General features: G+C 37.5%; 2 protein-coding genes across 2 annotated transcripts in view; both read left to right on the forward strand.

Moving 5' to 3' along the window:
- Positions 1-24,351, forward strand: part of LOC134648996 (23 kDa integral membrane protein-like) — a 43,284-nt gene extending 18,933 nt beyond the window's left edge. The window contains exon 5 of the mRNA XM_063503684.1: positions 24,187-24,351. Coding sequence (XP_063359754.1) covers positions 24,187-24,351 — 165 coding nt within the window. The remainder of the gene's footprint in view (positions 1-24,186) is intronic.
- The window catches only part of LOC134649163 (uncharacterized), a 194,956-nt gene that overhangs the window by 21,984 nt on the left and 146,800 nt on the right, over positions 1-26,172 (forward strand). The gene's annotated exons all lie outside the window — the stretch shown is intronic.

Below are 26,172 nucleotides of genomic sequence, written 5' to 3' on the forward strand. Positions count from 1 at the left end.
AGTTACCACCAAAATTTTGTTAGAGTTAAATACTAATAAAAACAGTATAAAATAGTATAGTATAAATATAGAGTGATATTGAATTACCGAATAAAATCACTTGACAAATAATCTAAATGGATTATTAAATTTATCCTTGCATATATTATAGTTTTTGTACTAGTAACAGTTAAACTGATTCAATATTTTTTTTCATCACTTTTAAGGCAGTTTACTAAAACACTAATCAACTTAATAATTATTTATTAAATCACTCTTTATTTATATTATACTATTTATACTGTTTTTATTAGTATTTAACTCTAACAAAATTTTGGTGGTAACTACTGGGAATAAAAATTCCCACTAGTTACCACCAAACCGAGTTGGTGGTAACTACTGGGAATTATTTTTCCCAGTAGTTACCACTGGTAAGAACTTGGTGGTAACTAGTGGGAATAACCCACAATATCGCGCGGTGCCAGGGGTGTTTAATATAGCCCGTTGGTATGAAGTTAGTGGACTGGCTTGTTACTACCAGGGGCAGTAGTACTGTGATAAAACTGAGCCAGTTAGAAGTATAAGCCCTGAGGACAGGACACAAACCAACTCCTAATAACCAACAGGATAAAGGAGCTTGCCTCGGGGATCTTTATAAATAAGTAAAGGTTGTTTTTAAGAGTCTTAAATATCCCCTTAACTCACCATTTATTAAACAAGAACTGGAAAAATAACTAAATAAATGAATACTCGTAGAGTCTGTGCGGAAAGAGAAGAGTCGTGGAATGTACATATGGGGTTCATGGCTAGGGTTGCCAGATCGAAAGGCGCTATTATCGGGAAAAAATATAAATTTTTCGGGATTTTGGGACTTATGTCGGGAAAAAAAAATCATTCAAATTAAAGTAATTGTATTAAAAACAACTACATTTTATTACATTATTGGCACTACGTCAGCTGCTCTGCCCAATCTCACCACGCCGCCGGCGCGCGCGCGCTGACGGGCTTGACGCGGGTCGCTCGCTCGCTCGATGACAGTTCGGAACTTGTTATTATTGTTTTATAACGTGAAGCTGTTTTTCGGGACAATTTCCACTTTGTCGGGAATCGGGAACACATGCTAAAAATCGGGAGAATCCCGCCAAATCCCGACCATCTGGCAACCCTATTCAAGGCCCAATACATTCCACGACTCTTCTCTTTCCGCACAGACTCTTACAGGTTTTTTCTTAAAGGTGTGATAGGTTAATATACATATTACAAATTCACTTCCTACTAGTAGTCTTCGCTTAACAAGAATGAGATAATGATGTATTTGTCTTAAACGTGAAGTGACCGAACGTGCAAAAATAAAGATGATTCAACTATAAGTACTATGTAAACTAAGCCGACTCACGTCCGATAAAACTGGTTGTTAACACTCACAAAAATGTGATAAACGGTAAATAAATGGACGGGTTTTCAAACTAGACTGCCGAGACCATTTACCGCGACATTTTTTTTAAGTACCTAGGTATATATATTATACTGGTGTGGGTGTCTCTTCTACTTTATGTATAGAGTCGGAACAAGCTAACAACGGAACAACTCTACACAGACTTTGCAGTGACAGAGTATGGAGTGCCGCCATTTAACTAAACTGGATAATTGGAGTGTAATTCCAATAGAAAGAGTCAATGTACACATAGACACAATGTACTTAAAAAAACTGGATAAGTGCGAGTCGGACTCGCCCACCGATTCCGTACTTTTTAGTATTTGTTGTTATAGCGGCAACAGGAATATGCATCATCTGTGAAAATTTCAACTGTCTAGCTATCACGGTTCATAAGATACAGCCTGGTGACAGATAGACAGACGGACGCACAGACAGACGGACAGAGGAGCCTTAGTAATAGGGTCCCGTTTTTCTACTCTTAACAATTTCTCACATAACGTGTCATTTTTGCAGGTGCTTACTAGAGTAAAATTATGAATGTGTTCAAAAGTGGCAGAATAACGTCCGTATAGGTACTTAATTAATTACTGACGTTATTCCCTTAATTAACACAGTGTGACGTTTATGTATGACTAAGAAGGTGATACATTTACTAGCATTAAGAATAGGTACTTTGAGTATTGTGACGTAGACTATTCTGTTGTAGGTAAGTACATATATCTATTCAATTGCAACGAGAGCACTGTTTAGGTCTGTTTTAGAATTGTGTGTACAACGTAAATTTTTAGATCTTCCCTCTATGGGGCCTATGTTGCTTTGTGAACTGTCTTCCAAAATTTGCCATAAGTATGGAAAATTGAGGTTCTCTTTTTGTCCTGCACTTTTGTTTGTCCATTGATTGATGTCAATTTTAGCTCATAACTACAGTAATATTTTTTCAAAACGATTTTTCATGAATATTTTGTCCTCACTATGACACGATTGTTACTAAGATACAACTATGACACAGTACATACTACGAAAACACTAAGTCATACCTAAACATAGTTATAGCTGTTACTATTCACAATTTACACACAGAATCACCAAATAAGTCTGATCTCCGATGTCTCCTCATAGTTACGAATCTAAAGGTCAATTTATACCAGACCCTGGCTCAAAGTCGACACGAAGTTTTGTTAATGTGAAGCAGCAACACACACTTACAAGGACACTGCCAGCTATTGTCACGCGATGTGAATCACTCATAATGGTTCATTAATTCGTCTAAATTACTACAATGACTGCTGCGGTTGAACGGCTGATTTGATGATAAAATAGTTAGTTTTTATCAGACGAGGAAGTGACACCTGACTGAAAGGAGCTTCCGTGTTTAGAATGAGTTACCCCTTCCATTGTATAAAAACATAATGCTTTTGTGGTGATAGAGTAGACTGCTGGTGATACGTTTGCCAGTACATATTTATATATTTTTCTCAGCGTTATGGCTGTTAATCCCAGAATGTATCCGACAGAGATGGCGTGGCGGGATTTCCTTTGAATAGTTTGAATAACAACGCTGAAGCTGAAGCGCTGGTGGCCTAGCGGTAATAGCGGTTGCAATTCGAACCCCGGCTCGTACCAATGAGTTTTTCGGAACTTAATATCATTTGATATTTACCAGTCGCTTTTCGGTGAAGGAAAACATCGTGAGGAAATCGGACTAATCCCAATACGGGCCTAGTTTACCCTCTGGGTTGGAAGGTCAGATGGCAGTCGCTTTCGTAAAAACAAGTGCCCACGCTAATTACTGGGATTAGTTGCCAAGCGGACCCCAGGCTCCCATGAGCCGTGGCAAAATGCCGGGACAACGCCAGGAAGATGAGTTTGAATAACAACAGACGGCCTAAGTACATACGTACCACTACCGCGAAAATCATGATGTCGTTATTACTTCTCTATCGCTCTTGCATATTGGAAATATTAAGAGGCAAATAATGAAAGGGTATAGCCGGGTAAGCATGGCCAAACTGCCCTTAGCGAAAAAAACAATTTCCTTTTACTGGATTATTAACCTATGTATATGTAGTGCTTTCACGAAAGAGAAAAATCATTTTTATTTTATTACAGCCAAAGTACTAATCCGATTTCTTTGTAATTTGGGTATGTTGTATATACAATTAAGGCCGCTTTCTGAAAAAAATAATATTGAATTATCTCTTAAAATAATAGTAAAAAATTTAGATGAAAATTTTCAGAAAAATAAAAAAAAAATACATGCGAGATAGCGACAGTTATCAAATTTACATATTTCATGTAGAATTTAATAATGTTTAACATATATTTTTTTCAAAAATTAAAATCGGGATTAACAGTGTTAAAAACTCGAATTTGTAACATCCCATAATACCTTCTCTTCATACAAAATAACTTGTACGTTATACTAGAAAGTTATATTCCCAACGCAATTTGAATTTAGAACGCGACTTATTTCGCTGAGCGCGGACCTTAAACTCCTGTATATGTATGCAGCTAGGGCATGCTGTATGCGGCTAGGGCGAACGGCATTCAGAGATTAAAAGCGGCCAAGTGCGAGTCGGACTCGCCCATGAAGGGTTCCGTATTTAGGCGATTTATGACGTATAAAAAAAAAACTACTTACTAGATCTCGTTCAAACCAATTTTCGGTGGAAGTTTACATGGTAATGTACATCATATATTTTTTTAGTTTTATCATTCTCTTATTTTAGAAGTTACAGGGGGCCACACACATTTTACCACTTTGGAAGTGTCTCTCGCGCAAACTATTCAGTTAAGAAAAAAATGATATTAGAAACCTCAATATCATTTTTGAAGACCTATCCATAGATACCCCACACGAATGGGTTTGATGAAAAAAAATAATGTTGAGTTTCAGTTCGAAGTATGGGGAACCCCAAAACTTTATTGTTTTTTTTTCTATTTTTGTGTGAAAATCTTAATGCGGTTCACAGAATACATCTACTTACCAAGTTTCAACAGTATAGTTCTTATAGTTTCGGAGAAAAGTGGCTGTGACATACGGACGGACAGACAGACGGACAGACGGACAGACAGACAGACATGACGAATCTATAAGGGTTCCGTTTTTTGCCATTTGGCTACGGAACCCTAAAAAAAGCGCGGGAACAGGAAAATAGGCACGAATTTTATACAGAGCGTTAACGATTGAAAAATGTCTGTTCCTTTGATGAATAAAATACGTCACATTCTAAATTCAAATTCGTAAAGACTGCGTTCACAATATACTTCATTCGTTTATGACTACTTAGCTTTGCTAAGTATGAAGAGAGAGTATTATGGGATGTTACAAATTCGAGTTTTTCACACTGTTAATCCCGATTTTAATTTTTGAAAAAAATATATGTTAAACAGTATTAAATTCTACATAAAATATGTAAATTTGGTAACTGTCGCTATCTCGCACGTATTTTTTTTATTTTTCTGAAAATTTTCATCTCAATTTTTTACTATTATTTTAAGAGATAATTCAATATTATTTTTTTCAGAAAGCGACCTTAATTGTATATACAACATACCCAAATTACAAAGAAATCGGATTAGTACTTTGGCTGTAATAAAATAAAAATGATTTTTCTTTTTTTGCATTTTTTTTTTAAATCTGAAGCATTTCAGGCTTAATATTTGGTGAAAGCACTACATATACATAGGTTAATAATCCAGTAAAAGAAAATTGTTTTTTTCGCTAAGGGCAGTTTGGCCATGCTTACCCGGCTATACCCTTTAGATTTCCGGTTTTCGCGTTAGGTTAGGTTAGACCATCAGTTTTTGTTCGTCAAACGAAAATCTCGCTACCTATCTTGGTTAGGTAAAGCCTAAAGGTACCTATGCAATAAGGCAATAAATAACACACTTTATGCTAAATCCTACCTACCTTTGGGTTGGTTTCATAATATATTACATGCATTGCTCCCTACAAAATAACAATTTTCCTATAATATTGAGCAAGTTTATGACCGTTGAGTCGTGTTTCCTGTTGAAATCACGACGTACCAAGTAGGTACGCTCGTTTTCATGAGTAAGTACCAAGCGTCCTATTATTGCGTGATGAAACAGTGATACTGATATCATATGCAGCGTCAACAGTAGAGTACCTATCTGAAGACCTACTAAAAGCAACATTAGTTGACCACCGGTCGACTTTATGTCTTTGACAATAAGGTTTAAGAATTGTCAGTCAAAAGTGGGGACGATGGTAGGTACCCAAGTTAATAAGTCAAACAATGACGTAGTGGGCGTTAGTAGTGGCTGGATTACCAGAACGCTTGCACAATGCCGATGCGTTGGCGACGGGTTATAATTAGCTGACATTTTATGGACCTTATGTTGTTAATAATAAGGCTTAGGAATGGCCAGTCTGTGTCGACTGTGGTAAAATATACAATACGTAAATAGTATTGGTTACTTCAGCCTAGTCTAGTTGGTGTTGGTAGTGTTTTTTGAGTCGCTAGCCGCTCGCGTAGTTCCAATGCCAATCGCTAACGCTACATAACAAACGAAACGCAACTGTCACTGTCACACTAATATGGAAGAGTGATAGAGAGACAAAAAGCGATTCGATGGCGAAGCGCAAGCGATTGTCACCTTGACTAGGCCGCCAGAGACTCACAATGTGTTGTGAGTTTGGTACAATAAATTAGCAGATAAGAGAACACGGTTATACTTACTGCCTTATACTATACTAGCGACCCGCCCCGGCTTCACACGGGTTAACAAATTATACACAAACCTTCCTGAAGAATCACTCTATCCATAGGTGAAAACCGCATGAAAATCCGTTCAGTAGTTTTTGAGTTTATACAAACACACAAACAGACAGACGAGGCGGGGGACTTTGTTTTATAAGGTGTAGTGATGACACTATTGCCATTGTTGACTGCACCAACGCATCAGTTGCAGTACTTACAGTTGAGGTGGCCTGTGGTTACAGACAAAACGTGAGCACTCTTGCCAGTCCCGTATTGGTTTACAGTTTACACCGATCCGCAAAATTGCCACTTTATGAATGGATTTCATTCATAATGTGTTCATGCACTTTTGCATCCCGTACGGCCATCATAGAGACTATAGACTTTGTTAAGTAATTCCCTCGGAAATTATAACGAATCTTCTGCTATATACATTGTACAGTCGCCATCAGATATATCGGAGCGGCCAGGGTGCTCAAACATCTGAAGATCTGAACACGCACTCTAACGCCTTGATAATAGAGGCGTATTCAGATATTTGTGAGCACCTTGGCCGCTCCGATATATCTGAAAGCGGCTGTACTTACAGGTCATAAAATGTAAAATAGTCATCAAGTGGAAAGTGCTGTTCGTCATTAGGGTTGCATTTTATTAGTAAGCAGTGGCTTGTTATTAGCAATTTAGCTTCAAGGCAAGATGTTTAACGTGACCTACACTTTTATCTGACATAAAAAGAGGTCGGGTGTTATCGTACTTGCACGTAACGGTAACGGTGTATGGTATCTTTGTTTAAACTGTGGCGGTTAAATGTGTCTGTTGTATGTAAAGTGTGCAGACTCGTCTCCATTGCTATGGTCAATATATTATTGACCTTATTCTGGGATCTTTAAGTAGTCGAACGAGCGAGCGAAGCGAAGCGAAGTTCTTACATTCGACTTTGAACACGCGGCTGGCTAGCGGCACGTCTCGGCATTTCGATGTTTTTAAGCTGAACTGTCAGAAGATAGTTTGATACTCAATAACTTAAGTAAATTTGTTCTAATTTAAATGAAATTGGGTAAACGTGTAGTCGAGGGCATTATATTTTAGTCATTAAATTATGAGCAGGCCCGATCAAGAGGTTATTGAGCTAGAAGAGCTTAGAAGGCCAAAAAGCTGTTTGTGAGAGGTCTTGCTATTCTGGTCATTTTTTTGCAAGAAACATGGTCGAGTTTAGTATCAAATGAAAGTGCTCGACTTACACTTTTATAATATCGTTTTTAAATTTACCATTTTGAAATAATTAGCAACATAAAAATAAAATAGAATAAACATAATATATGTATTTGACATTTGACAGGAAATATTTCGGCTTAGCACAGATACAGTTTATTTTAATCTCTATGGTGGTGACTTAAATCCAGGGGAGGGGCAGCCGTATACGAAGCCCTTTATTCGAAAAAATAGCGCCATCTATATTCCTTAACGCTAAACTTGTAAATGGCGCTTCAAAATTGATGCAAAAAAGCAAATCTTGTCAGTAGAAAAAGGCGCGAAACTCAAATTTTCTATGAGAGCATATCCCTTCGCGCCTACATTTTTTCTACTGACAAGATCTGCTTGGCCAACTATATTATACATACTACTCCACAGGCTCCACAGACCTTGCAATAAATCCATCTTTGATCCATTGCCGCCTATAGAGCGACATAAAATAGTAGAAATTAAATAAAATGGAACTCAAAAATGTCCATACTAAATTGTTGCCATGTGTAGTAAGCATTTTACGTCACAAATGTGACAGTTACGTAGTGTTAGGTTCCAACATCGCGTTCATAGTTAATTTTAGTTTTATGGTTTTATCTTTATATCAAATTGTAAGTAAATGTGAACGCGCCTTATTAGTGGGAGGCCTTTTAAAAAAAACTAAAGCGCGATGCGCGGGAAAATGTGACAGCTGTCAGAACTAAAAAGGTTATTAAAAAAAAAAAGGACAGAGGACAACTCATAGATGGTAGTATTTCTATAGATGTGGCCTACCGCGTGCCCCCGTAAGGGATAGACATAGATGACGTCACAAACCCGGGGATACCATATAGGTAAAAATTACCCCAATATTATCAAATATTGGGGTAATTTTAATCACGTTCGCGAGTTGTTCGCCTACGTAAGACGCAGCGATAAATAAAATATAAATGGGCCAATTTTTTTTTATTTTATTTAGTAAACAAACAGCCTTTTACAAATAAGTCTTACAAAAATGACTAAAAATAGGCCTAGTTTCATACGTTACTAAGTTGACTATTACAATGAAAAGTAAATAGGTTACTTAATTATAAATTACCCGTAGGTATAGTTGTGAGTACAACACGCAAATAAAGTAAGAAAACAATGCAAAATATTTACTTGAAACAATTTTTCAATTACTAGTAAACAAAATATGACGAACTTTGTTCTTGAAAACGGACAAACTATGAACAAAAATGTCTATATCATTAAGCGATTCATTATACATATTACAAGTACGCATAAAGAAAGAATTTTTAGCATACTGTGTGCCACAGGAAGAAATAGAAAAGGTAGGTTTTCGTAATATGCTTTGAGCATACTTATTCGGCAGTTTTGCGTCGGTGCCCAGTTTCTCCTTCCGGTTGCTAAAATACATTTAACACGCGTGCCTGCATCTTGTGGAAATCTGGAGGTAATAAACGAAATATTCATTTTGTAATCTGTCACTCTTATTGCAAAATTAAGAATTAGTGCCTGCAGCATATCAATTAGATTCTCTGAGTCGTGGCACTCGTGGCAAAACCCCCTATAACGTTAGAAAGAATCCGTAATGCTTAAATAAATATAATTTACATTCTAATTTAAACACAGTTCAATCTTATTGTTCGTATATGTCCAGTTCTGTAGCAAAATTATTTATAAAAATGTTATTAAAATAGAAAATACCCGAATTTTGGGGTAATTGTATGCATCACGGGCTGGTATCCCTCGAATAATAGCAAGGCGACTAAATTTAATACACGTTATTAAAAGGGTGACGGCTTACTGTCAATATGCGTACGTAATTTGGTCGGTTAATTTATCAGGAAATATTTATAGGTTAATTTTTTTACCCGAGTTATTATTTACTGTAAATGCTTTTTCTACTCAGATTTTAATTGATATAGATTGTAGGATGCTGTTACTAAGCATGATAATGTGACCGAAGTATAAAATACTGTATTTACCTATGAAATGTTACGTTGTCCTGTTTTTGCCGGCAGTCACTTGTACAGCGCAAAACTGAGCAATTCACCATATTTGTTGAATTGTTAAGTACTACTACATGCACACGAAACACTGATTTCAATATTTTTCCTGATAATCTTTGCACTGTTCATATGTTTCACACCAATTTGACGTTTACGCATTGTTTGTATCCCACCATATACTACGGTGGGGAATAAAAAAATATGAGACTGTGACAAAGACAAACAATAATAGCGCTTTCTCTGCTACTTCTAGTGAAAGATACATAAGACTATCCCGTTCTGTCAGTTATCCCCACCACTCATGCCATGCCCTCGGGACAACTAGGTAGACGACGCGGTGATCATGGTGTGATAATCTAAAGAGTTTTATGATTTATCTCATGTGAATTAGCTATAAACTACATGGATGGATATTGTGTGAAGCGGAAATGAAAATGTAAAACCAATAAATCAAGGAACCCTAAGAGAGTATTTAATTTGAACCCGAGCTGTCCCAATAGTTCAGCAAGTGGGAGCGTAAGGCTACATGGAGCTACTCTCATGTGAATCGCCTTAAATCACGTCCACATCCCGGAGAACAGCAGGTAAACAGTCTTTATTTTGGAATACATACTTTGTAATGGAGTGAAACGATTCAACATGATAAAGATTCTCGGATATTGTTAAAAATAAACTGGAAAGGAAAGTGATTATAAGATAAACTATTGATTGTTTTGAGTGCTTTTATCAATATAACAGATTGAAGTACAGGCTTATACTAGTGAATAATTGCAAGAAACAGTTTTTTTTCCTTACTGCACTTTCTTACATTCCAATTATGCATTAACTTGTACCTGTCATTGGGACTGGAAAGATTTGTAGGTAACTAAAATTTACTTGTTATTTAATTCATTTTGTAGAATTAATAGGATTCATTTCATGTCAACAATTTCTACACATGACATGCCTGCATGCTTAACATTGCCTTATAAAGATGAGGACATAAGATAGTTTCTTTTGGGAGCAAGAGTCTTGTTGTCCAACTTGATCAGTTATTGCAAAAGCAGTTTTGCAGTTTTGGCCCCACATTTCAATCAAAGGTAAACAAATCACAAGGTACTTTGAGTTGGTTACTTATTTTTTTACCCATATGTATTATCTTACAAAATTAGCCTCTCATATTTGGCAATAAAAGAAAATGATATGATGATCTACTACTTCATGATTGACACTATAACTATGTTGTTATTGTTTAGTTAAAACATGCAATGAGTCAAGTACAAGTTACCCACCCATGTTACAATTTATTAAAGGTACCTAGTCGAATTGATTAAATTTCATATTTGACATTCTCACCGTCCAGGTGTCCAACATCCTGGTTCACACAGTTGAGATTCTTCAGTTTCATAAAAGGATACAGAAACATGATGGCATTATGAGATGATATTATTATAGTGTGTACCATGTATGTGTGTGTGTGAGTGTGTTACAGATTATTTTTGTAATAGTACAATGTTACTACAAATGTATTTATTGTTCTAACACTTCTAACATTGCCAGTTTAACATCAGTCATCTGGTGTTGGATTGAGTCTTAAGTTACCATATTTACTTAGATTTTGATAATGCTGCACTGGCAACATGTAATTGAAAATGAATTAAACAAAGGTACAGGCACAGCCAAGGAAATGGATTTGTATTTTAAAAATACACAAATATTAAGTGACATCCCCTGACTGAAGAAGTGGTCTTTGTATGTATGTGTTCATGTGAACACTAGTGACTATTATATTTGATTCTTAATTTTTATCTGTCAAAAATAATTACCTAGTCTTTGTTTGAGTAATATATGTAGATATATAATTTTTGTATAATATACTTATGTAGAAAGAGTAAGAGACTGGAAAGTGTGAAAAAAAATACTAGAGGTTGACATATGCTTGGAAGTTTCAGGATGGATGACGGAACTGACCAAGGAGGAGTGTCAGTATGTCAAGGAATGGATACTGGCGGAACTGACCAAGGAGGAGGGTCAGTACGTCAGGGACTGGATATTGGTGGACTTAGTCGAGGGGAAGGGCTAAGACATCAGGAAGGCCAAGGCCATGAACATGTGCATTGGGTTCAAGGATGGAGAACCCGGCACTAATGGATATGGATAAGGATGGATTAATTGAGGGGAAGGAGGGGAGGGAGGCCAAGGACTAGGCCGTGAATCTTATTTTCAGATAATGTGGAGGGCAATGGGTTCAAGGATGGAGAACCCAGTACTAATGGATATGGATGAGGATTCAAGGATGAGTCAGTCGCTGCAGTGCTGTCAGAGCAACAACAACAACGACAAGGCTGAGGGATTATTCAACATCTTCATCGGGATCATCACTACCTTGATTGAGGAACAAGTAAACAATCAGAGACTAATGCTATATTAGATTAGTTTATAAGTATTTGTTACAAGGTCAGGGTTTTGGATAAATATAAGTTACCCTATAATACCAATGTGATAGACAAAAGTACAGACCGGGCTAGATTGGCTAAGGAAAGCGGAATGTGCCGAAACATATGGCCGGGCTGAAAAATATATATATAATGATAAATAAGGCAACAATCCACTATGCGTTACCCAAACTATGCGGGGTAGCTAATACTTGGTACCAGGGGTTACCTAGTCTTTTATTCTATTTGTTAAATCGGTCTAAGTATAAAGATAAGGAAGATATCTTAGGAATTGAGGATAAAGCAATTAAAGTAGGTGCACAGTGGTGCACAGGTAGCACAGAGCGCAAGTGTTCAAGTATTTCAGTACTGACAATATGGCGAATGTTCGTAGCATTATTATAAATAATAGGTTACCTCAAATGACATACGTCTGTGGTAAAATGCATGCTTTGTGATTGGTCAAGACGTTTGACGGCAGAATGTTTTTGGAAATAAAAATACTAACATCATATGAATGACATTCACATAGCCAGTAAAGTCAATCACGTTAAGTTTACGTAGTGACTATTAACAATAGCGACCCAAAAAGAAAAAAAACTTATGAATGACAAAATTAATTTAACACATGTCTCATCGATCTGGAAAGTGAGTGCTCCTTCATTAGAGTTACTACAACAAAAGTTCTAGGGATCCTAATTCATTATCTTGATAATTTGCCTTTGTAGAGGGGTGTAGAAAAGAGTTTGACGCTTATAGGCATCTCTATTGTAAAGCTGAAGTCCAGGGAACACAGGAAACACATTGAAGTATAAATTGTAGATGATTACGTTTCAGCTCTCCAACTTTATTAGTGCACTCCTTTACTGAAAAACCGGATGTTATTATTGCTATAATACCGGATTAACTTACACAAGACCGCTTATATGTTGGCTGGTAAGGCTGGTAACAGATACGTCAGAATACGATACGTCACGGAAAAACAAAACTAGGGAAGCGACTTGAGTCTGAGTCTGGGTTAGGTGCAATGATTTAATATTACAGGTCTATGGTTAGGTACTATAAGAACCGGTGTCGCCAAAACTTGGCCCATACTATCTTATTACAAAAGAAATTAGAAGCCATCGCCCGCCATGATAATTGAACTTTATAAACAAAGAAACATTGTGGAAATTGCACTACACACTTTTGGTTTGAAAATAGCGACATCTAGCATCAAATAGTTGATCTATACACACGCTGCAGTTCCACTACTCCACAAAAGATGTCACAACCAGCGTCTATGCTTCATCTCTTTTACACTTGGAGTTTTTGGTACTTTTCTCGCACGTTTGAGTAGCGAGCAGTAATGGTTAAGATAAATCGATTGAATATTATTCAAGAACTATCGACGGTTTAAAGCTAAATAGATATCGACCTTATCGTATACACATAAAATTAAATTTTGTATTGGGTAATAAAATAAAAAAAGTCAGATGCAGAAAACTGATTACGAAAAAAATATATTTAAAAAAAAGTTAAAGAAATAAGACTGATCGATGGCATGCAACGCCTTCATGGGTGATATTTGTGTTATTAAGCTAGCTTTTCCCCTCGTGAACAGAGCACAACTTCATTTTTTATATTTTAAAATGGATTAGTTACACGCATAAACTTTCGTAGTGAACTGACAATTATTTTCTGTGATCCGATTACGAAGCTAATCTTACTCATGCCACTCGTTTCAAGCGTAAGTTACATTTCTATAGTTGTTTGCTTTCTGTGGTATACGTGAACGGCCCGCTGCGGGATGAAGATAATCTATTTTAGGTACATTGTACCAGTAGTACCTACCTGGTATATATGTATGAGACAAGAAACGAAGTGACGCTCTCTTAGTTTGTAACTACCAAATATGACTACCAAAAAAAGGGAACCTTATTAATCGCCGACATTAATGCATAACTGCATTGTAACCAGGAATTGCCTGAGATTAGTGTTCAAAACTGAAACAGGTACTCGTATACATCATAAGAATGGCTTTTCTGTTTGGCCTGAAGACCTAGGATTCACTGACAGTGCCGAGATGGTAATCGATCTAGAAGACTCCTAACCAGTTGTATACGGGTATATTGTCAAGAGATTTGATTCAGGAAAATGGTCGTCAGTGGTATTGTCAGAGAATTCTCGTCTTATGCTAACCTTAGTAGTAGCTAGTATTGTATTAGACTACAAAAAAATATTACCCCGAATTGATGTTAACTTCGCTGGACCTTGAATGGATCTATTCACAAGATACTCCGAGACGCTCAGGTAAAATATGCAAAAGTTTATATAGACATTTTTAGTTCACGTGGATGACATGCGAGTCCAGAGTACCTACTTTACCGAAGGTAATCAGAGATTGGAGGAGAGGTGCTGCAATTTGAAGAAAGGTGGTCTCATTCTAAATTGAGTACATAAATGTTATTTGTTCCTCACTGAATTCCTAGATTTAGGGTAAGTACTCGGGGAATCTGGCTTGTTAGTAGGAAGACAGATTGTAGTCTCTGAGTTTCCCCAACCGACTAACCAACCTGAAAAACGCCAGTTTCTCTAAGTACCTGGGTATTTCAGGCATTTCATTAGGGGATATGCTGTTAGAACTGCACCTAAGACGGATCTCCAGAAGAAAGCTAATAGTTATATATTTGCTATAGTTTGTCGACGGATCCACTAAATTTGTGAGTATAAGAGCTGTGTGGGACACCAAGCCTGGGATGACCGTTCGAGTAATGAGAGCGCATAAGCTGCTTCGGTGTTCCAGTTTGTCTCACATCACCGATGTACTGGTGCGTATATACGACCAAACATAAGACTGCACCAAAGAGTCCCGTGGAACGGCTAAGAGGGTTTGCTTCATATCACTAGAAGAAACTCCCCACCAGGAATACCAGTACCAGGGTCCCTGGGTCACTACCGTATTCGAAGGAACGGTAGAAAGTATGAGGCTATTGACAAAATACAACCATGTATGGGACCTTAACGACTTGTGTATTAATTAGTAGTAGTAACACATCCTATTCATAAAATCATTTTGCACTCTTATCTAAAGTATGGTGTTTTCTCGTGATTTAGAATCGGATGCATCCGATCATAGCGCTACTGAAAGTGAGTAAGCATGTTTGCACATGAAGATGGGGTATTAACAAAAATATATTTTGCATTGTAATATCTACCTACTAATAATATATGTTTGTAACATTTGCAAGATTTCATAAACTGTTTCATATATGTTAATGTCTATTGTACTTACCAGTTATACAGGTTGGAACATTTCTATACACTGAGTTGAAAGGATAGTGATCTAAGTGTTCTACAATTGAGTTGTTTTAATCGTAAAGCTGGATTAAAGAGTAAAACAAAATAATTAAAATGAAATATTGTATATCAGTGACAATCCTTCCACTACAAAGTTATTTACATTTTAAATTGACACATTAATTTGACTACATTCGATACTTGTAGATCCAAGTTGCTAGGGTTGAAACATGCAGATTTTTGCACTAATGTTTAACAAAGTGTATGTCACAAACGGCTAGAAATATTAACGTGATTAGTGAGTGAAAAATAACGTACATACCCTAAAGCTAAACAATGCCCTGTTTGCATAAAAGTCCTTCGTTCTGTTCCACCCGATATAATCGTCGTTATGATTATCGTCTGAAATAGACATCGAATGTTGTTTTCATTTGTTAAATGTATGTTGATGTGTATGTAGACGCAAAGTTTAAGTGCTGAATTTGTTATCGTTGATTTCTGAGCATAGTATGTATTATACTTGGGTAGTTTTCTTTGTGAAAGTATTCTAAGCGAAGGGACTCGCTTAAAGAGGATGGCCGATGTAGTTATTATACTACCTGTTGTATGTACCTCAGCGAATGCTTATCGTCTGAAACAGACGTCATTTTTGTTGATTGTTGATAATTTTTATTTTTATTTCATTTGTTTTAGGTAACGTATAAATTGTATGTTGATGTTATGTTGTCATTCGAAGCAAAGTTCAATCATTATACCTATGTTGAACGTGTCGTCGTTGATCTCTAAAAATAGTATTATATAAAGCTAGATAGTTTTGCGTTGTGACAGCAATCTAAGCGAAGGGACTCGCTTAAAGAGGATGGCCGAAGCTGTTAGGTTCCAACATCGCGTTCATAGTTAATTTTAGTTTTATGGTTTTATCTTTATATCAAATTGTAAGTAAATGTGAACGCGCCTTATTAGTGGGAGGCCTTTTAAAAAAAACTAAAGCGCGATGCGCGGGAAAATGTGACAGCTGTCAGAACTAAAAAGGTTATTAAAAAAAAAAAGGACAGAGGACAACTAGGTAGACGACGCGGTGATCATGGTGTGATAATCTAAAGAGTTTTATGATTTATCTCATGTGAATTAGCTATAAACTACATGGATGGATATTGTGTGAAGCGGAAATGAAAATGTAAAACCAATAAATCAAGGAACCCTAAGAGAGTATTTAATTTGAACCCGAGCTGTCCCAATAGTAGAAAGTGGCGCCCTCATTTATTTTCTATTATTTTATGTCGCACTATACGAGTACCTAATAGACGTGTGCGCCGCGCCGGCGCGCCGCCGCCGCCGGGTTTTTTTGCCACGCCGCCGCCGCCGATAAATGATCGGCGTGAAATCGGCGTGACCTTGAGTGTTGTTAATTAGCTATTCCAAGATGGTATTTGAATTACAATGTGGATTTTTATGTATTATATTTTTTACAGCTCACAAATATACAACAATTATTATTTAAATGAAACAGAATACTCAGTTGCACAAACTATTAGACACACCAATTAATAAAGTAACTGAGTAATCCTAAGTATTCACCGTCAAGAAAGATGCGGAAACGATAATATGAAGTAGTATTTATCTTGTTAATTGTAAATTCACATTGCCTCACATACGAAGGCAGAATGCTTCGTCTCATGAAAAGACTTACAATTAACTAGACAACGAAAACACAGTGCCCATGTAGTGGAGTCCAGCAAAAATCTGAGAACATTGATGTGCGAAAACTTTCAAGACCCTGAGTTTCCTAAAAAAGTCGTGTGCCAAAAATTTCGAGAAATAGAAAGAGAGAGACAAAGTGACAACACTGTAGATTCACTGTCTCTCTGGCGAACAGCGCAAATGCTTGCCCCGCGGAAATCTGCAAGCTGTAAATGGATGAAGCAACATTTTCTTATCACTCGTTGCTTTCAATTAACCAAACAGTTTTGTAGTAATTACCGACGCACTCGGCGATTACGAAAAAGTGAGCTAGTTTGTATATCTTGGCTTTATAACTAGTGTCAGTGGTTGCACCGCCGAAATACACCGCAGAACTGGCATGGCTAACCTCGATAAGATCTGAAAGAACAGAGGTATTCGACGTGCAACTAATGTGCGCTTGGTACGAGCTACCCTCTTTTCAATATTCCAGTAAGGTACCGAAACATGGAGCCTCAAAAAGTGTGAAATGGCAAAGGTTGGCGCTTTTTAGATGTGGTGTTAACGAAGACTACTGCTTATACCAGGACAGCTAGAAAAACAAACCCCTCCATTCTCAGAGAGCACAATATCGCCACTCAGCTCTTCACAACATGCAATGGGTGAGCTGGTAAGCCCTTAGATTCTTCGGACATATTATCTAACGCAAGATGTGGAGAAAAACATGAATTTAGCCCGAATGAATGGCAATCGTGCTTGCGACAGTCTGCACCGTGAAGTCACACGGCTTATGACCGCACGAAATGGAAACAAATTACATGTAGTCGCGATCCTCTGCAATGAAAAAACGATAAAGAAGATACGTCTCAGTGAGCCTGATGCTTGTACGACAAAAAACGATTAAAGTGAAAATAGCAGTCCACTATGTCATGTGTCACTATGCCAAATCCAAATTTCAAGGGCATTTTTGTTTTGTTAAAGTACGTCATTTTTAAATAATACGAAAAACCATGGAAATCATGAAAAAATGGAGGGTTACCGATCGAAGGTCAATGGGACCAGGTAACCCCTTATTGCAGCCCAGTTACTAGGGAAATCAAGTTATTATACCTATCCTATATTCATTTACAAACCCTATTTTACTAGGCAGATTTTATTTTAATAGGCAGTGGCCTATTCAAAACTATACGTAGTTCACTGACCAGCAACCTGGATTGATCAAATTTTCAAGAAAAACAACAAATTAATAATTTTTCTTAAGAAACCTGAAAGTCAAGGTCACGCCGATTTCACGCCGCCGCCGCCGATTTTTTGGCAAACGCCGCCGCCGATCATTTTTTAATCGGCGCACACGTCTAGTACCTAAGTAGGTTCAACAAAGTCAATAGCTATATAATTTTTGGTTAACCGCGAGTTCTCAGTTCGGGGCGAACTACTAGTGTAATTTGCCATTATACAGTACGTACGTATACGCAAGCACGTAGGTAAGCAAAGACCTTAAATCTTATTAAACTCGCGTTGCCATTTGCCACCGTACGAGGAAGTCATTTCTTAGCCCGAAAATGAAAAGCCACCATTTCACAATCCGGTCAATATAATTTCAATCTTATTCCACCAGTTCTAAAGTTTATATTTCTGCAAATCGTCATTGTACTTGAGCCGTTCTTGTTTTAATGGCACGATTCGTAAACTGAATGACTCAGCTGTAGGAACAATGGGAGCTTAGGATTCAATCTACAGCACTACCAACATAATCAGGAGCTTGATTAAGCTATAATGGGCCCTATATTAAAGCAGTAAGGTACTGTATGAACTGCAGATAATTCAGTTCTTTCCTTGTGTGCTCTTGAGTTGTTGTTGCTTTTTAACCGCCTTCAAAAAAAAAGGAGGTTCTCAGTTTGACCCGTATGTATGTATGTATGTATGTATGTAAGTATGTATGTATATTTGTTCGCGATTATCTCGCGTTTGGCTGAACCGATTTTGATGCGGTTTTCAGAAAACTGTTTCTTACATTCTGGAGAAGGTTTTAGTATACATAGATCTGAGCTGATGCTGAACCCTGGCTGTACCTAGTGGAACTCAGGTTTGGTGCAACATAGGCTCACGCTGTTTTGGTCATCCGACACGCCTTGATGAGCACTTGGGAGAGCAGTAACCAAGATAGAGCTGATGCTGAACCCTGGATGTACCTAGTGGAACTCAGGTTTGGTGCAACATAGGCCCACGCTATTTTGGTCATCCATCACATCATGATCAGCACTTGGGAGAGCAGTACCCAAGATAGAGCTGATGCTGAACCCTTGCTGTACCTAGTGGAACTCAGGTTTGGTGCAACGTAGGCCAACGCTATTTTGGTCATCCGTCACATCTTGATGAGCACTTGGGAGAGCAGTACCCAAGATAGAGCTGATGCTGAACCCTTGCTGTACCTAGTGGAACTAAGGTTTGGTGCAACATAGGCCAACGCTATTTTCGTCATCCGTCACATCTTGATGAGCACTTGGGAGAGCAGTACCCAAGATAGAGCTGATGCTGAACTCTTGCTGTACCTAGTGGAACTCAGGTTTGGTGCAACATAGGCCAACGCTATTTTGGTCATCCGTCACATCTTGATGAGCACTTGGGAGAGCAGTACCCAAGATAGAGCTGATGCTGAACCCTTGCTGTACCTAGTGGAACTCAGGTTTGGTGCAACATCGGCACACTTTGTTTTGGTTAACCGACTTGTCGTCGTGTGCCTATGTTGCAGAGTTCCACTAGGTGGGTCGATGAACTTTTTTCTAACTGCCTTTAAAAAAAGGACGTTCTCAGTTTGACCCGTATGTATGTGTGTATGTTTGTTCGTGATTATCTCGCGTTTGGCTGAACCGATTTTGATTCGGTTTTCAGAAAAGTGTTTGTTACATTCTGGAGAAGGTTTTAGTGTACAGTAGGTACATGGATGGTTTGAAAAACCAATTGGACCCGGTAGGTGGCCATGCTATAATTTATGTTGCTGAATCCGATTTAGATAAAATAGTGGGAGTGGGAGTCGGACTCGGACTGGGACCGGGAATGGGAGTGGGAGTGGGACCAATATACTTACAAATCGTTTAGCACCAAAACGTCATATTATATTGTGTCGCGATTATCATCGAGTTAGGCCATCACCAACATTGGTAGGTAGTTACTAGCCCAAAACTAAATGGAGAGCCTAACAAACTAGTATTTTAGCCTAAAACCTAAAATAAATGAAGTACCTACCTATCACTAAAAAGTATAAAATAAAATAAAATAAATAAAAAATAATTAAAAAATTGAAGATAAACAAAAATAAAACCAAAATAAAATAACTTAATATAATATCTTTTTTAAAAAAAGGGAACCGCCTTCAAAAAACCAACCCACTGAAAAGTACAAAATAATTTTTATATGGCACCCCTTTTCGTGTCCAGTCCCTATCCCGTCGTAAAGCAAATTTTTGCCAAAAAGTAATTAATACCTAATAATAAGAAAATTAATAACCATTCGGGTAATTACTTAGTTTTTGAAGGCGGTGCCAAACCAACAAAAACAGTATTTACTACCAATCAAAAAAAAAATACGAGTACGTAGTACCTACAAGAACTAAATTAATGAGTAAACTAAGTATGTCTTTATAATGCAAGTAAGTGCAGCGTTCTTTGTTGTCTAAAATATCGGTTCTCAAAAATTTTGGTTTGGCACCGACTTCAAAAACTAATTAATTACCCGGATGATTATTAATTTTCTTATTATTAGGTATTAATTACTTTTTGGCAAAAATTTGCTTTACGACGGGATAGGGACTGGACACGAAAAGGGGTGCCATATAAAAATTATTTTGTACTTTTCAGTGGGTTGGTTTTTTGAAGGCGGTTCCCTTTTTTTAAAAAAGATATTATATTAAGTTATTTTATTTTGGTTTTATTTTTGTTTATCTTCAATTTTTTATAGTTTCTTATTGGAAGGATTAAACAATTCGAACAATTACAGTCCATGTTGCACAAGCATACAAAAGATGCACCTACGCATCTGCCGGACTAATTGCCTTTGAACTAAAATAACTGTGATGCCGACACCAAATGTCAACAGAAATAAACATCGTGTCAGTGTCCGGACTGACGGACGCACGTAAGGCGTCTACGTCTTATGATACAAAGGTGAATTCAAAAGGACATTCCGGAGCAGAACATAATAATTTTACGAGAGCAAGAGCTTGGGCATGTGCAATAACCGACTGAGGTGGTAAGTATGGCCATGTGATGAGACGACCATCAACACATGACCAAAAAAGTCCTGGATATGACTGTTGCATCTCGGGGACCGTGGACCACGCGCAACCTGGATGGCAGTTGTAGGATATGACGGATGGAAACTTATTCATAAATTATGTCATTTCAAATTTCGTCAAAAATAGATGACGTAATTTATGAAAAGCCCCTAATACTATTGCTTATTCTCTGCTTTAGAACACAGACTACTCTGGACCAACCGGCCTGGCCTATTTCCTTTGCAAATTAGCCCCTTTAACTATTCTTATGTTTATCCTCTAGTCCAGCCCACAAACAAAATCTAGGTAATATGAAATTTTGATTTGTCATAATAAAGATTCAAATTACAATTGAATTGGAGGCCTTTTTATAGGTCTCTGGGTGGCTTGAGGAAGAGTGAGATGAGTCAGTGTAAAAACCTAACGATTCCTAATTCTGTTTATTTTGGCTCATAACAATTACCTACCTATTGCCAACGATTAACCTTGCGACGCCTCAGTGTAAATTCCTGACTAACATTTTTATTAACATTATTAACACAACGTGACGTCACAATTGCACCTTGTAGAATATGGTTGACGCATCACGTCATACGAGTAGTCTACGTTTATGGCAAGTGCCTTCGCAAGTCGACTCGTATGGCTAGTGGCAAGGTGATGTAATTCAACCGAATTTGCGATATGAGAGGTTATGTATAATAAACAGTTCCGTTCTGAGAATGAGTCTTCGTTTGGATGTGATGTGATGTTATCAAAATACGCATGAGTGTAGAAATATTTTTAAGCATTGTGAAACAATGTTGACACATTTTCGAGTGTGTATAGATATGAAGTCTTTTGAACTTATATAAATTGCCGTCTTCCTGTTTGTCTTATTTTTTTCGCTTGGATATTTAGCCAATTTACATAACGGCCACCCCACACTAGTCTTTTGAGCGTCGGCGTCTATAGTTCGTTTTTTTAGCATTAGAAAGAACTTGCAAGAAGGTAAGCGATCTTGACATGTCTTTTAATTGAAAAACGCTTTTTAAAAATCAAAAACTATTACTTATGAAAGCAGAAGAATATAAATGATCGTATTAGATTCATAATTGTTACATATTTGCCGTAACTTATTTTTAAAATGTGTTTTTCAATTAAAATACACATCAAGATTGTTTAGCTTATTTCTAATGCAAAAAAAAAACAATCTATAGTCAGCGCTCGGAAAGTGGCGTCGCTGCGCAGTTGCGCCAACGTTGCTTCGAGCAACAACCATAGCGCTGACTAGACGCCGACGCTCAAAAGACGCTAGTGTGGGGTAAGCTTAACCCTTTCAGTGCCAAGCGTCACATACGTGTTCTTGGCAGTGAATGTGTTAAGTAGGATGGTTGGAATAGAAACTTAATTCGTCAATACACGACAACTTCAGTACTTTTCCAAATATCGTTTAATACTTCGAAGGTAACAGTGGCATTGTTCATACCATAAGTACCCAATAATTATTTAAACCATGACAATGATATCCAATCAAAGACAACAATACATTTATTGCGTCTATGGCCTTGATAAGCCGTAAGGTAATCTCTAGAGGACTAATAATATATTATTCCCATTGCTTTTATAAACCAGTATAACATTGATTCCTGATGACGTGTAGTTGGTATGAAGCCCGAAGTCATACAGTGGTATTGGTGTGATGGCCGTTCATTAATATGCTACGTATGCAAAGTATGCAACAATGTAAGGTCGTCACGTGTATGTAAACAATAACAATCTATGACTACCTTGGTAATGCCTGCCTAGATGTCCTAGATGCTTTACCTGGGCATCCATGCAAACGTTAGGGTTTTCTGGCCTAAATAATCCGCTGCTATCCCTATTCGTCACATTGGCGGATTTGCATTTATGGCCGCCCTAGGCCCCAGCACTGGTGTAATTACTAGCCGCCTCTTTCTCAGCGCCCATCATAAAAACTGCTGTCTTATGCTCTAGGCCCGGGCCTATTGGCCCTAATATGGGCAAATCCATAAGTACATCATACATCATCAATCACATTAATTCACATTATCTTTGAGTTTGGTTGGTTACATCACTTGTTAAATTTGAAATTCCGAAGGAAGAGTGTACCTACCTAACGAGAGATTTATTTTAAGCTAACTCACGCATTACACGAACGAAAATACGACAATGTTTAAATTTTAAAGTTAACAAATATTATTTTTATTTCAGTTAAATATTTTCACAGTGTGAAACACGAGTAAATCACGGCAGCATATTTCAAAACAAGAACGAATGTTTCGGCTTAGTGGCTAGCCGCAGGTTTCGCGTTACAGTCCTCTTTGTTTCATGACTTACGCGGGTCCAGCCAGTTACAAATTACGAGATTGTCAACAAATAATCGTTGAAATTCCTAACTGAACAGCCCCCTTAATTGAAATCTGAACTTTATTTTCAAAGCAACTAGATTACTTTTGCATGTTGAAGTTGAGATAGATAAGAGGTTGGTGAAGAAAGCAATTGAAATGCCGACATTGCCGACCGTTCAGAGACGCATTGTTCCAATTTTAAAAACAAGTGGTCTTTGTCGGGTATGACGTAGTTGGACTAGTTGGAGACGTGAATCTTTGCTATTTGTTTGGAGGCTGATAAGTTTCTGGCTGATAAAAATATAAGAATTTCTTTGTATGTTTGGAACATTAAGAATAAAATTTCAACAACATCGTGCTTACTATGTGAACCTTAACATTGTTGATGTATTATAACATAAACTACAGTTTTTAATTTATAGCTCTAGTTATGTAGGTCAAGCTAACCACCCACTCTGTGTTACTTGATGATTTTATCTGCTAAATAATATTCACTCCTATTGACTAAATACATATTCTGCCTAGCTTCACTACATAGTGTAAACCAAAGTCGCTTCCCGCTGTCTGTCTGTCCCTATGTGTGCTTAGATCTTTAAAACTACGCAACGGATTTTGATGCAGTTTTTTTTTAATAGATGGAGTGGTTCAAGAGGAAGGTTTATGTATAATTTGTTAACCCGTGCGAAGCCGGGGCGGGTCGCTAGTTATATATAATTTAGGTGCTCACATCTTGACCGCATAAGGCAAGAAGTTAGGGGCAGGTTGCTACCTACATAGAGCATAAAATTAACAACACCTTTCTTCCACAGACCTCCGGCATATTCTGCACGTTCTTCCTCGCGCACGCCATCCGGTTGCGCCGGCGCGCCTCCATCAGAAACTCTTCGTCCCTACGCGAGGCTGCCCTCTCTGCTGCTCCGGACGACTCTTTGCTGTCGCCTAGCGCTCCAGCACATACCTTGCCAAAGTATTAGACTACTGTTTAAAATAAACGAGAGTTCTGGCCGCCTAGCCAACATGCCAATCGCTTACGCTCCGTAGAGATCGAAATGCAACTCTCACACTAATAGGGAAGAGTGATAGGGAGATTAGGGAGACACAAAGCGATTCGATGGCGAAACGACAGCGATTGTGACCTTGGCTAGGCCGCCTGGAGTCTCATCACAGTCATCACGGACCTCATCATCATCATCTTCCTTGCGTTATCCCGGCATTTTGCTACGGCTCATGGGAACCTGGGGTCCGCTTGGCAAATAATCCCAAGAATTGGCGTAGGCACTAGTTTTTACGAAAGCGACTGCCATCTGACCTCATCTGCCATCATCATGGACCTCATGGACCTTTTTGATTCAGGACGAGACGCTGGCTCGCGCCTTGTCTTAAAAATATTAGGACAGATGATGAGTGAATTACCTTAGATCCTTATTCGGAATCCTTGAAAATATTAAGGTAAATTGACTCAGTCTCATTGTTGTATGAGACTTACTTTTGTTTGACGCCACGACAACGACACCAAATGTGATGTCAAACATGGACAAAGTGTTTATCCTCTTTCCGGATGCAGCCCGGAAAACACTACAATTAGGAAAAATTACAGTACCTACCTATATAAAGTATTTTGATTTTCATGGTGTTAAAACAGATCCAAGCAAACAGGGAAATAATGCGATTAGCAGAAAAAGTATACTTTGTTACACTAACATACGATTAGTGGTAACTAATGGTAACCCAATATTGGTGATAATTGAGTTTAAAAATAAGTATGTACTCCGTTGACGCTAATCAGGCTACATTATAAGTAATTCTTGTAAAGTGTTATTTATTTCTGCTGAAATGATGTTCTCCCATCCTGCCAAAATTTTAAGAGCCCTCAGAATAGCTATAAAACATGACTGATCGCAACAACCTAAATATTTTTTTCAAAGTTTTTAGTTTTCATTGCACGTCTAACCCTAATCAAAATCTTGGTTTAGTAAATAGGCACAGTTCTAAATACTCTAACCTTTTACAAATATGACAGGACTTAAAATATACCTACATTAGGGTGTTTCACTTTTGTATGGAGTTTTGTTTGAAAAAAGTTGTGATATTTTCCTGACTTTGCTCACCAATCGAGTCTCCCGGAACTCTAAAAACGATCTATTTCAATTTTCATAATAATCGATTAACGTTTAAAGGTTGCACAAATTGAAAATGTGGAGGGAGAACCCCATACATTGCGTGAAAATTAACAATTTTTTTTAATAACAAAATATAATGAACTGATACTAAAATGTAATGAAAAAACTGATTTTTGCGTCTAAAACACGATAAAACCACTTTTCCTTTGGAAACAGGTGGAAAAACTGAAAATTCTTAATTAGAACATTTATCGAGTAACCAAAATCCATGTTAACTACTAATTTTAAAATTGATTTATATGTAGAAGGTTCAGTATCACACTACTCACCGCTTTGATGGTAGCCGCTTAAACCATTTTCTACCCTCTGTAGGGCTAAGATGGCCGGTTCTTTATCATTTGTCACCATGGCTGTCACGTTCTAACAAATATGTAAGTACGAAAGTGACGCATGGCATGACAGGTGATAAAAATGTGACCGTGATAGCTGGTCTGATGTAGAGTCGTTCGTTATTTGAGAAAACTTTGTTGATGTTGTGCAACCTCTAAATATTGATTATTGACCGATTTTAATTTTTTTTGGTATATAATATTTTTTAATCAGGAAGAACCAGAATTCGAGCAAAGTCAGATGAAAATCGAAAATTCGGAAAAATGAAACACCCTAACCTACATG

The sequence above is a fragment of the Cydia amplana genome, chromosome 6, assembly GCF_948474715.1.
Source record: "Cydia amplana chromosome 6, ilCydAmpl1.1, whole genome shotgun sequence".
NCBI lineage: Eukaryota > Metazoa > Arthropoda > Insecta > Lepidoptera > Tortricidae > Cydia > Cydia amplana.